This window comes from Onthophagus taurus, chromosome 5 (genome assembly GCF_036711975.1).
Source record: "Onthophagus taurus isolate NC chromosome 5, IU_Otau_3.0, whole genome shotgun sequence".
In the NCBI taxonomy this organism is placed as follows: Eukaryota; Metazoa; Arthropoda; class Insecta; order Coleoptera; family Scarabaeidae; genus Onthophagus; species Onthophagus taurus.
This window is the reverse complement of record NC_091970.1, coordinates 2963923-2978279: the sequence shown is the minus strand read 5'-3', so window position 1 is coordinate 2978279 and position 14357 is coordinate 2963923. Positions and strand designations below refer to the sequence as shown.

Genomic DNA, 14357 nt, shown 5'->3' with positions numbered 1-14357 from the left:
ACATCGTTTCACAACATCGATAGCACGGAATAAAAAGAAAACAAAATTTAATTTAGCAATCTAATTACAACTAAATCTATAAATTTAACGACCAGATCTTGTCAGGCGTCACAGATCGAGATACGTAACTGTGATATAGAGGGTGCTTGTAGTGCATACGAAATTGCGTTAAGCGACATGGGTGGTGTGTAGTCAGTGGCGTACGTCACACACGAGGAAGTTTATGCTATTGGCATAAAGGTTGATTAGTTGGTGCGTATATACAGATATGGGATTACTAATAACTAAATTTATATTTTAAGTTGAATCTTCTGTTTGAGTAGTTTTAACACATCGTAGGATTTTGCTAATTACTGAGTAGAAAATACGATGCAAACCAGGGTTAGGATATGACGTAGAAACGTTTTACAACAGCCGCGGGTGTTAGTATGCAAATGTATACTCGACGCCCAAAACAATTTCTGAATGTTTACTAACACGAACTTGCCGCAAACTGGCGAACGAGTTTCCGCATTTTCCAACTTGGCGGCGACGGTGCACAACGATGTCGGGAGAATTTTCGACAGAATGCTTTCGAGCAACTTACCTAAAACGGTTCCAAAGTCGTATTCCCGAAAAGCACATACCCGTGCATATGAGGAGTATCGAATTTTCGATTCAACCGGGGGAATCCGGATTCGCTTATTAAAGGGAAACGCGATTATGCGCTCGGTCATAACTACACAATATCTGGGTTTGTCATGCGTAAGCCGCATGTCCTCGCGTTGTGGTTACGTTGATGCCGAAATACGCGATACCGGGGGTTGTTATCTCATCCTCCACACGTGCCATAACTTCTCGTTTCACTATTAATTCCGATTTTGCCATTTACCATATTTCTCACACTGTATTCGTACTCACAATGACTCTACATTACACATTTTTTAATTTTTTTTATTAATACAAGGAAACATCATTTTCCTTTGAAATTTCTCCCGAGGTAGCTATGCTGCCGAGGTAATAGCGCTTAAGAGACAAATATGGAAGTTTTCTCCAATATAAATACTTCATTTAATTGCCGAGGCAGCATAGGTAATAGCGTTACTGCTTATAAAACAATAATCCTGTTCTCACTATGAATGTGGTATTTAGTTGCTGAGGCTGCCGAGGCAGTAGTGCGAGCGCTTAAAGAACAAACATGAAATGTTTCTTTATTATAAATATGTCATTAAGTTTCCGAGGCAGCAATGCTGCCGAGGTACTGGTGCAAGTACTGAAGGAACAAACAATAAACCTGTTCCCACTATGAATCTGGTATTTAGTTGCCGAGGCTGCTATGCTGCCGAGGCAGTAGTGGGAGCGCTTAAAAAACAAACATTGAAGCTTTGTTTATTATAAATTGTCATTAAGTTTCCGATGCAGCAATGCTGCCGAGGCAGTGGTGCGAGAGCTTAAGAAACAAACACTGAACCTGTACTCAACAAGAATACATCACTTACTTGCCGAGGCAGTTGCTCCGATGGTTAACAAATAGCCAAGCTTTCCTTAATATAAATTCGTTAACTAGGTTAAATATCGATATGGTATGATGTTATGCTACTTCCAAATTTCGAAAAGTTAACGTGCCATAGTAAAGTGGCCAAACGATCTAGACAGCCGTTCTTTGCACCAAAACATACTAAATCATGTTGCTTAAGCATGTTCGGAATCCTAAATTGATGTCCCAAAAATCGAGTGTTTTCTGATTTTTTTGAAAAAATCTCTGCTAGAGGAGATTTTTTTAGAAAAAATCGAATAACTCAAGAAAGGCCGAATCAAATTGGAAAAAGTAAAGTTATTCATAAATCATGAAAATAAACAAATCCAGGTTTGTAAAGATATACAGGGTGTTCCATTTAAAAAAGTAAAGTAGGTGGCGACTTCCAGAAGTGCTAGAAATCTGAAAATATTTTAGTCGAAGAGAACGTAATTGTAGGTTGGGTTGAGTATATATCGGGTTGTGACAGAAGAAACGATGTAGAGCACACTTTCTTTGAATGCGACCGATGGGTAGGAATAAGAACGGAGACTAACATAAAGCTAGAGGTTATACTGATGCCTGAAAACTGTACTAAAGAAATACTGGAAAGCGAGAGCAAGTGGAAAGTGGTAGAAGATTATGTAAGGGAGGTTGTTCAAACCAAGAAGAGGGAAGAAAAACGTACATAGATGCGCCACTGATAAAAGGAGAGAAGAAGAAGAGAGGGGGGCCTCATATAGGCCCCCCTTCCAGGTGCATATCAAACCAAAAATAAATTCTAAAATGTAAGGCTTGTAATTTTCTATGACCTCACGGACCAAATAAGAGGACAAGTAGTAAGAGATCGATAAAGAGGTAGGTAGGTAGGTTAAATGTCATCGGACGATAATATCATGGATATGGAGGTAGAGTATCGGAGGGTACCGACGAAGAGTTGATTTTTCCAAAAAAAAGTCGTGAGGGTGATTCCGGAGAAGGCGAGGAAAAGGGTTTTTAGTGGGTCGGGGTCTTTGTCCTCAACCCCACACTATCCGGCCGCCCAACATCCCAGGCCGGATGTTTGTCTAGCAGATTTTCCCCAACCTCGTTAAAAAAAAGGGTTAAGTTGCTTTAAATACACCCTGTATGTCCAGCCATTTCTGACTTGTCGCTGCAAAGTCGACAAATTTGATCCTCAGCTTGTCCTGTGGAACAGGTGGTATTTTAGTCCATAGATCCTCTTTGCTGAGGCATAAAACCTCTTTGGTTTTGTTTTGCGACTGAGTTATCATACTCGTCGCTTGTCTGTGACCTGGAAGTTCTTTCTAGCGTAAGGCTATCTATGAGGCCTCCCAACTGTTGATTCGCTGCCTCTTTGGCCAACTAGTCCACCTTCTCATTGCCCTCAAGGTCTCTGTGACCTGAAATTCGCCATAGCGTAACACCATTGCCCCTAGCGAGTTCTCTCAGGTTGCTGGTAGGTACACTAGTCTAATCAGTGCGGAGTCACACGTGTATGCCTAAAATGCATTTAGGGCGGCCTGATTATCTGTGAAAATGTTTATGGATGCACCTTTCTGTCCCTTTTCTAGGTTCAAAGCGATGCAGAAGTTTATAGCAAGTACTCCTGCTTGAAAGGCTGATACCTTAGCAGCCAAGCTGACGCATTTATATTGAAAAAGCTTTTTTTTAAGCACCCACATTACTGCCTCGGCAAGATAGCTGCCTCGACTGTTAAGTAACACATTTATATTAAAGAAAGCTTCTTTATTTTACGATATATTAAACTTCAAATGTTTATTCTGCTAGTATTTATAGAAACTAAGAAACACGATTTCTTGGTTAACATAAATTGTTTTAGTGGGAACTTTGAGGCGATATATGTATCATATTAAAGGTTGAAATGTGACTTTTTGGTTTTCACGATTGTTTTTCGTTTGGGCGCAGTCAGTAGGTGGGCAAAGCAACTGTAATGGCGCCCTATCAGTAATAAATGCTGTGCCCAACTTAGCGGGATGTCTGCAGATAAGCTCTGGATAATATATCAACTTTATCAGATGTACCGCGGAGCACGCAATACACGCCGTGTTTGTATTCGTACGTACTAGACCTTTACGGTAAATACGGCCCTGTTCCGTATTATTAGCATTGTTCTCTGACCCATTTCAAGTAAGAAAAGGGAAATTGTCACTTTGTTGCTGATTTTCTTTCGAAAATAACTAACCAAGTAGAAAATTGTTTTTTCAATGTACTATCAAGGTATTAAATCGTGCATTTTAAATTTGATTGATGGGAAAATAAAAATTTTATTGTTGAAAATACAAAATTTAAGTGGTGCTAATTAAAATGTTAATTACAAAAAAAAAATTATATTTAGCAACCTAAAGACGTCATAGGTCAAAACCATCCCCTCCACCCGAAACGTTCTACGTTCTCCCCTCTACAATCTGTTGATTCCCAGCCCCCTATCATCGTTTCAAGTTGCCGCTTGTTCCGACAGTGTTTTCATGGTTCTCGCGTTGGTAGCAACGGGGTTTAAAAACCGGAAGTGCGCGCCACCGTCCCGTTACGGAATATCATTGATAAAATCGTATTTGTGTCATTCGATGAAATGATTTTTTAATAGGTAAAAAAAAATTTTGATTGAGGTGAAAAGAAAAACTATGTGGGTGAACATGATTTTCGCATTTATAATTTCCTCGATTCTCATCAAAGGTAAGTTTCAAATAAAACGAGAATTAAAGTTGTCGCTCAAAACCCCCATTTCATTACAAAAACAGTGAAATACAATGAAAATTCACTTAAGTTGAGAAAATACGTGCGCGGTAAGTGAAAAAACATTAGCGAGAACTTAAAATAATACCGAATATAAACGAGAATTATATTTATTATTTATACGCGGTTCAGTTCAGTTGGTACCACGTTTTTTTATGACTTTAAAATTTTAGTTTAATAAACTTTGAATGTGTCGTCCATGTTTTTAACGAGTTTTTCGTAAAAATTTAATCAAAAGTTATAGCGCGATCTCAAATTACGACTTCCCGATAGTAAAAGTCTCGCTTAAAACGAGAAACGCTTTACAACTTTATTTGTATGTCGGATCGTGACTGCCGGGGGATCATTAAATTTAAAACTATTAGAATAACTAATTTGAAACGTGGTGTAAATTGCGTTTCATCAAAACTTAAAGGATCGAGTTGTGCTCAAGTTTTGAAACTTTCGGGAAACTACAAACCCACCATCAATGTTAATTTGTTACTATCACATCCCTCAAATTAAGTTACACCAATAATTTTCATAGAAATAATTAAAAATAAGAATCTCTCATTAATCAAGATAATGGAAGGGTCGCAAGAACGAAACGCTTCGATGAATATTTTTGCATTGTAATCTCCAGTCTTGAATATTGAAAGTCTTCTTTATTAAAAAAAATCGATTCCCCAAAAATAAAACTCCCCCCTCACCTCGTCATTTTCGTCATCATTTTTAAATAACAAAATGTTGAGATGGAAACGACTCGCTTACAAGTTTTCTATTTTAAGCGGCATCCAGCGTTCATAATACTCGGGGAAACTGGTCTTGAAGTGATTTACAACGCAACCCTTGGGAAAACTGTAACTATTCCAAAATGTTCGCGAGTGACGGGAAAATTCTTCCCAGTCCACTGATATTAAATATATTATTCATCTAGGTCTCTTCTTGGAATGGGGGTTTGGTGGTGCGAGAGGTTCTGAATAAGACGTCGGACCTGATTTAGAATGAAATTTATGTAACTGAATGTTGGCAGCAGGGAAACCCGTGTGAAATATTTCCTAATGGAAATCCTTTTAAAGATTCTCTTCAAAGTTTTCTTCTAGATAAAAATTTACATGATTGTCTTTAAATGTTTTTTGATGGAATCGTTCGTGAATTCAAAGAATGTTTTATATGTTTTCTTAAAGAGGAAAGTTTAAGCTTTCATTTGATATAAAAATCATTTCATAATTTTTAAAAATACGACCTCCACAATTTTTTGAAATTTATCATTATTTTTTGGGTGATTCACATAAAACGACAAAATCGCATTTTACTTAAAAATTTTTCTACAAAAATTTATATTTCCTAAAAGAGGAAAGTTTAAGCTTTATTTTGGTGCAAGTTTTATTTCTTAGTTTTCATAAATACAAATTAGGCGATTTTTTGTTACTTTTTTGGGTGATTTACCTATAACCTGAAAAACGCATTCTTACTTAAAATTTTTTTTATAAAAACTCTTTAAAGCTAAAAGAACAACTTTTATATTTCCGAAAAGAGGAAGGTTTAAGCTTTAATTTGATACAAAAATGGGTTCATAGTTTTCAAAAATCCCACCTCCACGATTTTTTGAAATTTATCATTATTTTTTGGGTGATTCACATAAAACGACAAAATCGCATTTTACTTAAAAATATTTCTACAAAAATTTATATTTCCTAAAAGAGGAAAGTTTAAGCTTTATTTTGGTGCAAGTTTTATTTCTTAGTTTTCATAAATACAAATTAAGTGATTTTTTTAATTTTGTTACTTTCTTAGGTGATTTACATAAAACTTAAAAAACGCATTCTTACTTAAAATTTTTTTTATAAAAACTCTTTAAAGCTAAAAGAACAACTTTTATATTTCCTAAAAGAGGAAGGTTTAACCCTAGAAAGCTAAAGTATCGTAAAAATTATAGCTTCAATAAAGATATTCAACAATCTGACGCTGAATAACAAATAAAACTAGAACTAACACTAGACCTAGAACTAGAATCATTCGGCTTTAGCCGTTCGTTTCTCAAGGCGGCTAAACCCGAATGTTTCTAGTTCTAGATCTAGTCTTAGCTCTACTTCTAGTAATAAACTAGGGGACTTTAAAGATGTCCAAAAGTGTCCAGAAGCTTTCTACTGGTCTCTATAGTTATCAAATAGTGTTTAAACGCTTTCTAGGCAGTTATAAAGATTTCCAGAAGATTTTTAGAGACGTCCAGAAGTGTCCAGAAGCTTTCTACTGGTCTCTATAGTTATCAAATAGTGTTTAAACGCTTTCTAGACAGTTATAAAGATTTTCAGAAGATTTTTAGAGACGTCCAGAAGTGTCCAGAAAGTTTTTAATGGTTTTCCGAAAACCCGAATGTTTCTAGTTCTAGGTCTAGTGTTAGTTCTAGTTTTAGTTCAATAACAACATACAATCTAGCACCATCTAGTGCTTACTAGTACTACTTAACAGTGTCACTAGAACTAACACTCGATCTAGAACTAAATTCGTACAATTGTGCGTATTCTGAACATTATACTTGTGAATGAATGTGTCATTTACGTCACTAATGTTGTGAAAAGTCAGAAACCGGTTTCAAGAAGAAAATTTGTGCTGTGTCGATTGCGTTGAGGACTTGTAATTTCCAAATTTATATCTAGAAGTATTTTTTTACAAAATTTTTAGTGACAAAACGATAACTTTTATATTTCCTAAAAAATACAGGTTTAAACTTTAATTTGATATAAACATCATTTCATATCATCAACAATTTTTTGAAATTTATCATTATTTTTTTTGGGTGATTCACATAAAACGTCAAAATCGCATTCTCACTTAAAGCTTTTTAAAACATTTTTATCTCCTAAAAAAGATTTAAGCTTTTATTTCGGACAAAAACTACTTCTCATTTTTCGAAAATAAAATTTGGGCGAAATAAATTTATCATAAAAAGAATAATTTAGTCGACGATTAGTTCCAATAAATTCCAATAAATCACCACATTATTTTAAAATTTAAAGTGAATGCATTCCTGTCAGAATATTATCGGAAATTTTACAAATTTAAACCAATAAAATTTTATTAAACCCCATTTGAAATCGTCGGACACCTCTCGTTTATAATATTATCAAAATCCTCTCTCTCACCCGCGGAAACCCTCCGCGTTTATCATTTAAACCCTTTTTTGGAGTAGATAAAACTCGGCTCTCCAAGTATCTTAACCGCGCTTCTTAACGCGTTTTGGCACACAACGAGGGGGTGCAGTTTTAATTAAATTCGCGTCATTCATCGAGGTAAATCCCTTTATTACTAATTATTTCAATACATAACTAACTAGTTTTAGTATGTTGATTTTAAGATAATAAATCTTCAATTTTTTTAAGTTACCCTTCATGATTCGCCCGAAAGGGGAGGTGATAAAGATCCACCCTTAGCTTCCGTCACAATAAATCTCTTTGTAAAGCCACGAACCTTTTACTAATAGCGATTAAATCTGGTAATAATATCATTCTCCGTATTATAGTAGTCCAGGGCATATGCTGCTACAATAGGCTCGAGAAAATATAATGGGAGAAAAGGGAGAGGCCATTGTGTCTGCTTTAACACAACCACACGGGCGCAAACAACTATATCTTCCATTATGCATGGTCTAATTTGTCCTTGAATACGGTTGGGTTGTAATGGTTGTTGTGGAATATATATTTTATGTTAATTGACGCATTAATGTCGAGATTCAAAATAAATAAAAAATTTCTTTGGGTACATTATATTTCCATCAGGGTAACGATGTTAAATAAGCATCCATTTTAAATGTAATGATTTTTCGATGTCTTCCTAGAAACGATAGTTCGTTGTTTGTCCTTTTCCATTATAACGTCGAAAAAAATTCAACATTACTTTTTCCCTTCTAGCAGCAATTATCCTGAGCGCGCTCTCTCTAGAGAGCGAAGCTTTGCGGTCTTGAAAACATTTAATTTAAGGTCCTTCTGCGATATTACGTTCTCTCCGGTTCGTACCCGCAGAAAATGTCGGTAATTTTTTACCGGGCCATTAAAGATCCCTTAAAACTGAACTCCGCAAACTACAATCTGACCTCGATTATTTCTTTTTTTTAATGTTTAAAAGCGCTTTTGGTACGAAAAAGGGGGCAATTACGAAATAATTTACCGTAAATTTCAATTATGCACTTTGACTTTGTGTTGGAGAGGCCGCTTTCTATCTAGGTCAACCCTTGATTTTCAGATAATTACTCGCTATGGTTTCGTCCCGTCAAACGGACAAAGGGCCGCAGACTAAATCGGCTATGTCTGTATGCGGATCGGTTAAAATTACACATAGTTTAATCAAAACTTATTAATTACATCTAAGTAATTTTTTTTAATAAATTAGAAATTTATCAATTCATTTGATTTCACCAAACATATATGTATGTATCTCATTTGACGTTTGTTGAAAGTGAGGCTAAAGAAAAAAGTTATTTCCTCCACAACGGTTAGGAATTAAGAGATGAAACTTTTTGAGGTTATAAAGGAACGCTTGAGGTTGGGTTATACCAAATTACAACCTTCCAAAATCATCGTTCTATTTCATACAAACTCTTAAAGATCACCTATTTAATTTGACGTTTATAGGAAGTGAGGTTAAACAAAAAATTGTTTTCTCCTAAACAATTAGAAACTAAGAAATGAAACTTTTTGAGGTTCTAAAGTAAGGTTTGAGGTTGGGTTGTGCCAAATTACAACCTTCCAAGATCATCGTTCCATTTCATACAAACTCATAAATATCACCTATTTAATTTAACGTTTATAGGAAGTGAGGCTAAAAAAAAAATTGTTTTCTCGGAAACGATTAGGATCTAAGAAATGAAAATTTTTGAGGTTATAAAGGAAAGTTTGAAGTTGATTTGTACCAAATTATAAGCTTCCAGGGTTACAAATTCATTTTTAATACATTTTTGAAAATCACCTATTTGATTTGACATTTATTGAAAATAAAGGTTAGGATTTAGGTAGGATTTACAAGAGGATTTATTAGCGAGAAGTCATTTAGATTGTCCTGTTGTAATTGATCATATTCTCGAAGAACAACACGCTTTTAACGCCACCGAAAACCGCGCAATTATTTTCAATAGAAATCTTTATCAAATCGATAATTATTGTGTAGATTGGGACGATTCAATAAAATCGAAAATATTGAAGCGTGTAAAACGAAAAAATGTTACATTTATTTTTACCGAAATAACTCGATAACATTTAAACAGACACACACATCATCCTAAAAATAGACGAAATGGATACAGTGCCCTTGAATATATATGTAGATGTATAAACAAATTTCTATTAGGTATTTCTGGTCCTAGTCGAATATGGTATCTCAAGGTTATGAGCTTTTTTGATGTATAATAATCGCTCTGACTTAAATATTAAGCCTTACATATTTATAAAGAATAAGAAAAATATTATTTGAAAATATTAGTTTCTGGAATTCTTTTGCTTCGTCCTCTTTTAGAATATGAAACTTTTTAGAGTTATTATAAGTGAACTTAGGTTGTACCAAATTATTAGCTTCCAAGGTTACCAACTCATTTCAAATAAATTTTTAAAACTCACTTATTTCATTTCACGTTCATTGAAAGTTAGATTTGTTTTTTTTTTTTGAAGCTTTTTATGCTTAAGGCATGTTTTAACAACTTTGAGCACTGTGGAAGCAAAATATGGGTTAAGTGATGAGGGAAATAGAAAACATTTTGATATAAATAAATATGTAAATATTACGATTCACCCAGTTTTTTGATTTTTATTAAAACGCAAACGCTTTTAATCCTTTCCAACACATGACAGATGTAAAAAAAATCCACACCGTCCACCATGCAAATTTACTACACACTTTATTTATTTTTTTTGTCAAGTAAAAACAGCGCGTGGCGATCGCGTTTTAGATTCGCGTATCGACAAATCCATTGGGTTTTTCTAACCCGGTTTCGTTCTGATTTCACTTTTAATTTACAATCAATACTTCTCATAACTTATTATGATAATTAAATACAAAAACGAAATACGTTTGATATTTGATCAATTTTTACATCCCCTTTATAAAGGCAATAACTTATTTTGCGTGCACACAATAAGCTATAATAGACCTCGATGGGGGTGCATTTCTGTCATTTTTAACATACAAAGGGTGTGAAGGAGAAATGGGGTCGAGAAATAAAATTGCGTTGTCATGAGTCATATGGTAAAACTGGCAAGTTCTCCGTCGTTTAAAAAAATATATCTTTTCGATATTTTTCCTCGACTCTAGCACATCTGAAACTCTTGATATTGAGTTTCAGAAAAGTTTTGAAAAAGTCGTTCAACTAGAAGTCTTTTTACAATCAGTTTACGCTACGGTGACGCGAAAATATTTCTTGGTATGAAAGAAAAAGGAAAAAAGGAAAAGCTCGAAGAAGTCGTAACAACCTATTTATTGAAATGTTTATTTGTGGGACTTTAAAAACGCTTATATACAAGATACTTAAATAAAATAAGTAAAAAATTCTCGATGTGAGTGAGCTCTTTATCAACATTAAAGCTCGGAATTGGTTCTTATACCTCGCGGAGTGGTTTTTATTGTTATTTTTACGATAGACGATTGAACTTCCCCGGAAGGACGAAGCTTTCCGTTCGGATCGAGTTGAGAATTCTGAAATTCCCTTATTCGATAATAAAAGTCCTTTAAAGTTCCCCCCGGCTACATTCACACCGGATAGCCAGAATAGAGGATGGCACAAAACTTTAATTATGTAGTCGTTCGCCGTTCGAATAAGTCGATTAAACCCCTTGTCAAGATTTCTGAATTGAATTTAAATTGAATGGCCTAAAAAGTTACTTTTCAACGACGAATTTCCTTAAATCCTTAGATGACGTTTCTAGTTGTGTTAACAAAGAGATCCTTAAAATGACTAATTAAGCTATTTGTTCACAAAATCGTAATCGTTTAAAATTTTTTTAACATACAGTGGAACGTTATAATTTGGTATTATATAACCTCAAACGTTTCTTTATAACCTCAAAAAATTTCAATTCTTAGTTCCTAATCGTTTTTGAGAAAACATTTCTTTCTTTAACCTCACTTAACGTCAAATTGAATAGCTGATTTTAAAAAGTTTCTATGAAATGGATCGATGACCTAGGAAGCTTGTAATTTGGTACAAAGCAACCTTAAATGTTCCTTTATAACCCCAAAAAGTTTTATATCTTAGTTCCTAATCGTTTTGGAGAAAACCATTTTTTCTTTAACCTCACTTCCTACAAACGTCAAATTGAATAGCTGATTTTTAAGTTTCTATGAAATGATTATTAAAATCAACATTTAGAATAACACCGTGCCTAAACACGTAATATTTACTTATAAAAACATGTTTTAAATATCATCTCTCAAAAATTTTGTTCCAAGTTATCAATAAACATTATAATCGAATTCTTACCTTTTTTATCATCGAAGCAGTTTTTAAACTATTAAATACGCACACTATACAGCATATTCTCACTCGTTTCCACTTATTATTTAATTATAAATCGATTTTTAAGCGATTTTATAACCAAAAACTTTTTAAACAAAATCGTTCGTTTTTGACAGCTTAAAAATAGTTCATCAAACGGCGCCATCTATGAGTGATACAATTCGTTACATAAGTTAGATTTAAATATTCTCTTAATAATTTCTCTTATTAAAATCAACATTTACAATAAAACTGTGCATAAACACGTCATATTAACTTATAAAAACATGTTTTATAAATCTCTCAAAAATTTAGTTCCAAGTTATCAATAAACATCATAATCGAATTCTTACCTTTTTTATCATCGAACCAGCTTTTAAGCTATTAAATACACTCAATATAGACTATATTCTCACTGTTTTCACATATTACTTAATTATAAATCGATATTTTAACTAAAAATGTTATAAACACTTTTTAGTTTTGACAGTATAAAAATAGTTCATCAACAGCGCCATCTATTAGTAATGCAGTTCATTATATAAATCAGATTTAAATATTTTTTAATCTTTTTTCTTATTAAAAACAATATTTAGAACAAAATCATCAATAAATTGGTATATTTACTGATAAAATACGTTTTAAATATTTTTATTCAATAATTTAGTTCCAATTTATGTTAATCAATATAAATAAACACGGATTAATAATCGAATTTTTCCCATTTTTATAATTGAATAAAGCTTCAAATTATTAAGTATATATATATAAGGTAAATTTTCACTGATTTTCACTAATTTCTTAATTATAAATCGATTTTTTTGATAACATAAAAATAGTTCATCACGCAGCGCCATCTCTTAGTGATACAATTAATTATATACCACAGATTCTTTTCCTTAACCTCACTTCCTACAAACGTCAAATTGGGTCAAATTGTATACATACGTGATTTTTAAAAGCTTCTATGAAATTGGACGTTGATTCTGGAAGGTTGTAATTTAGTACAAAGCAAGCTCAAACGTTCTTTTATAACCTCAAAAAGTTTCATTTCTTCGTTCTTAATCGTTTTGGAGAAAACAATTTTTTCATTAACCTCACTTCGTATAAACGTCAAATTAAATAGGTGATTTTTAAAAGTTTCTATGAAATTGCACGATAATTCTGGAAGGTTGTAATTTGGTACAAAGCAACGTCAAACGTTCCTTTATATCCTCAAAAAGTTTCATTTCTTAGTTCTTAATCGTTTTGGAGAAAACAATTTTTTCATTAACCTCACTTCCTATAAACGTCAAATTAAATAGGTGATTTTTAAAAGTTTGTATGAAACGGTACGATGATCTTGGAACCTTGTAATTTGATACAAAGCAACCTCAAACGTTCCTTTACAACCTCACAAAGTTTCATGTCTTAGTTCCTAATCGTTTTGGAGAAAACAATTTTTTCGCAAAGCATTATAATCTTTTTATAAAGCTTTTTATAAGTACCATATTCGAGATAGTGCAGTGTGGACCACTTCAGTTATTTAATAATAAATAATCAAGTTAAGTGACATTTTAAAAATACAATAAAAATTAATTTAGTACATGAAAAAAAAAGCTGTTGAGTTGGAGTTCCATATAATTAAGTATGTTTAAGAGGAGCTCAATTAATTCAAGTGAGGGGCGTTGCTTGTGTCAACACTGTTCTGGTTCTAAAAGAAGGTCGACGAGCGAGAGTATCACCATCGAAAGAAGAGATAAGAGAACGCCGACTGCGCGTGCAGATGTGTGACATCATCCATCAGGTTTAATTACAGGGAGGGTCCTTGTGAGTGACAAGTTTTCTGATACTGGTCCGATAACGGAACCGCGATGGAGGGTTGGATATCCATCCGGCGGGGATGGAATTTATACGGTATATTTAACACGAGAGATTTTCAACTCATTCGAATGGACGCGAAGATGGATTTCTCAAAAATACCTAATTTTATTATTAGGTTATCTTATTTATCAACGTAATTGAGTTGACGAAGTAATTTTCGTTGCGAAATCAAATTGATAATTGAATAGTGGAGTCAACGCTTTTTATTCGAAACCGTAGCCCCTTAAATTTTTACTTCGTTAGCACCGTTTCCTCGAGGGCGACTGTAAAATTGAATTGGTGGCAAAAAAGGAAAGAAAGAGAGAAAAATGAAAAACCGCAATAACTAATAATATTTTTTGTAAAAATATTGAATCTAAACGTTGAAGTATTTTTGAGATATTGGGGATAAGATTCCGTTTTATATTTCGATTCGGTTAAAAATTTCTTTTTGTGAGCTCAAACACAGGTATTCCTTTTAGCCGGAGGAAACATTTTGTCCCGTTTCTATAAAACCATGGATGGTTGTGGAAAACTCAAAGCCCCCGGTCCAGTTTTATCAAAAAAGGAATAGCGTTCCAAGTTCTTTTACAAGCCCGCACGTTTCCGCGTTAGAATTTCAAGCCGAGGACGTGAGAAAATAAAAGAAACCTCGATGCGGTGTGCGAATAAAGCAGTTGGTGCGCGATCCTTCACCATTTTGAGTGCATTACTAAATGAAACAAGTCGAGGGTGGATCGCGCGCATGTTCCCGCAGGATAAAGTTCCCAACGCGCGTTTTCTTTGTTTCAATCAACGCCGTAA

General features: G+C 33.7%; 2 protein-coding genes across 3 annotated transcripts in view; one reads left to right on the top strand and one right to left on the bottom strand.

Moving 5' to 3' along the window:
• The window catches only part of LOC111426169 (uncharacterized), a 259435-nt gene that overhangs the window by 143392 nt on the left and 101686 nt on the right, over nt 1-14357 (bottom strand). The window lies entirely within an intron of this gene.
• Nucleotides 3996-14357, top strand: part of LOC111426546 (limbic system-associated membrane protein-like) — an 80078-nt gene continuing 69716 nt past the window's right edge. The window contains exon 1 of the mRNA XM_023061115.2: nt 3996-4192. Within this exon, the coding sequence (XP_022916883.1) occupies nt 4141-4192 (52 nt within the window). The 5' untranslated portion in view covers nt 3996-4140. The remainder of the gene's footprint in view (nt 4193-14357) is intronic.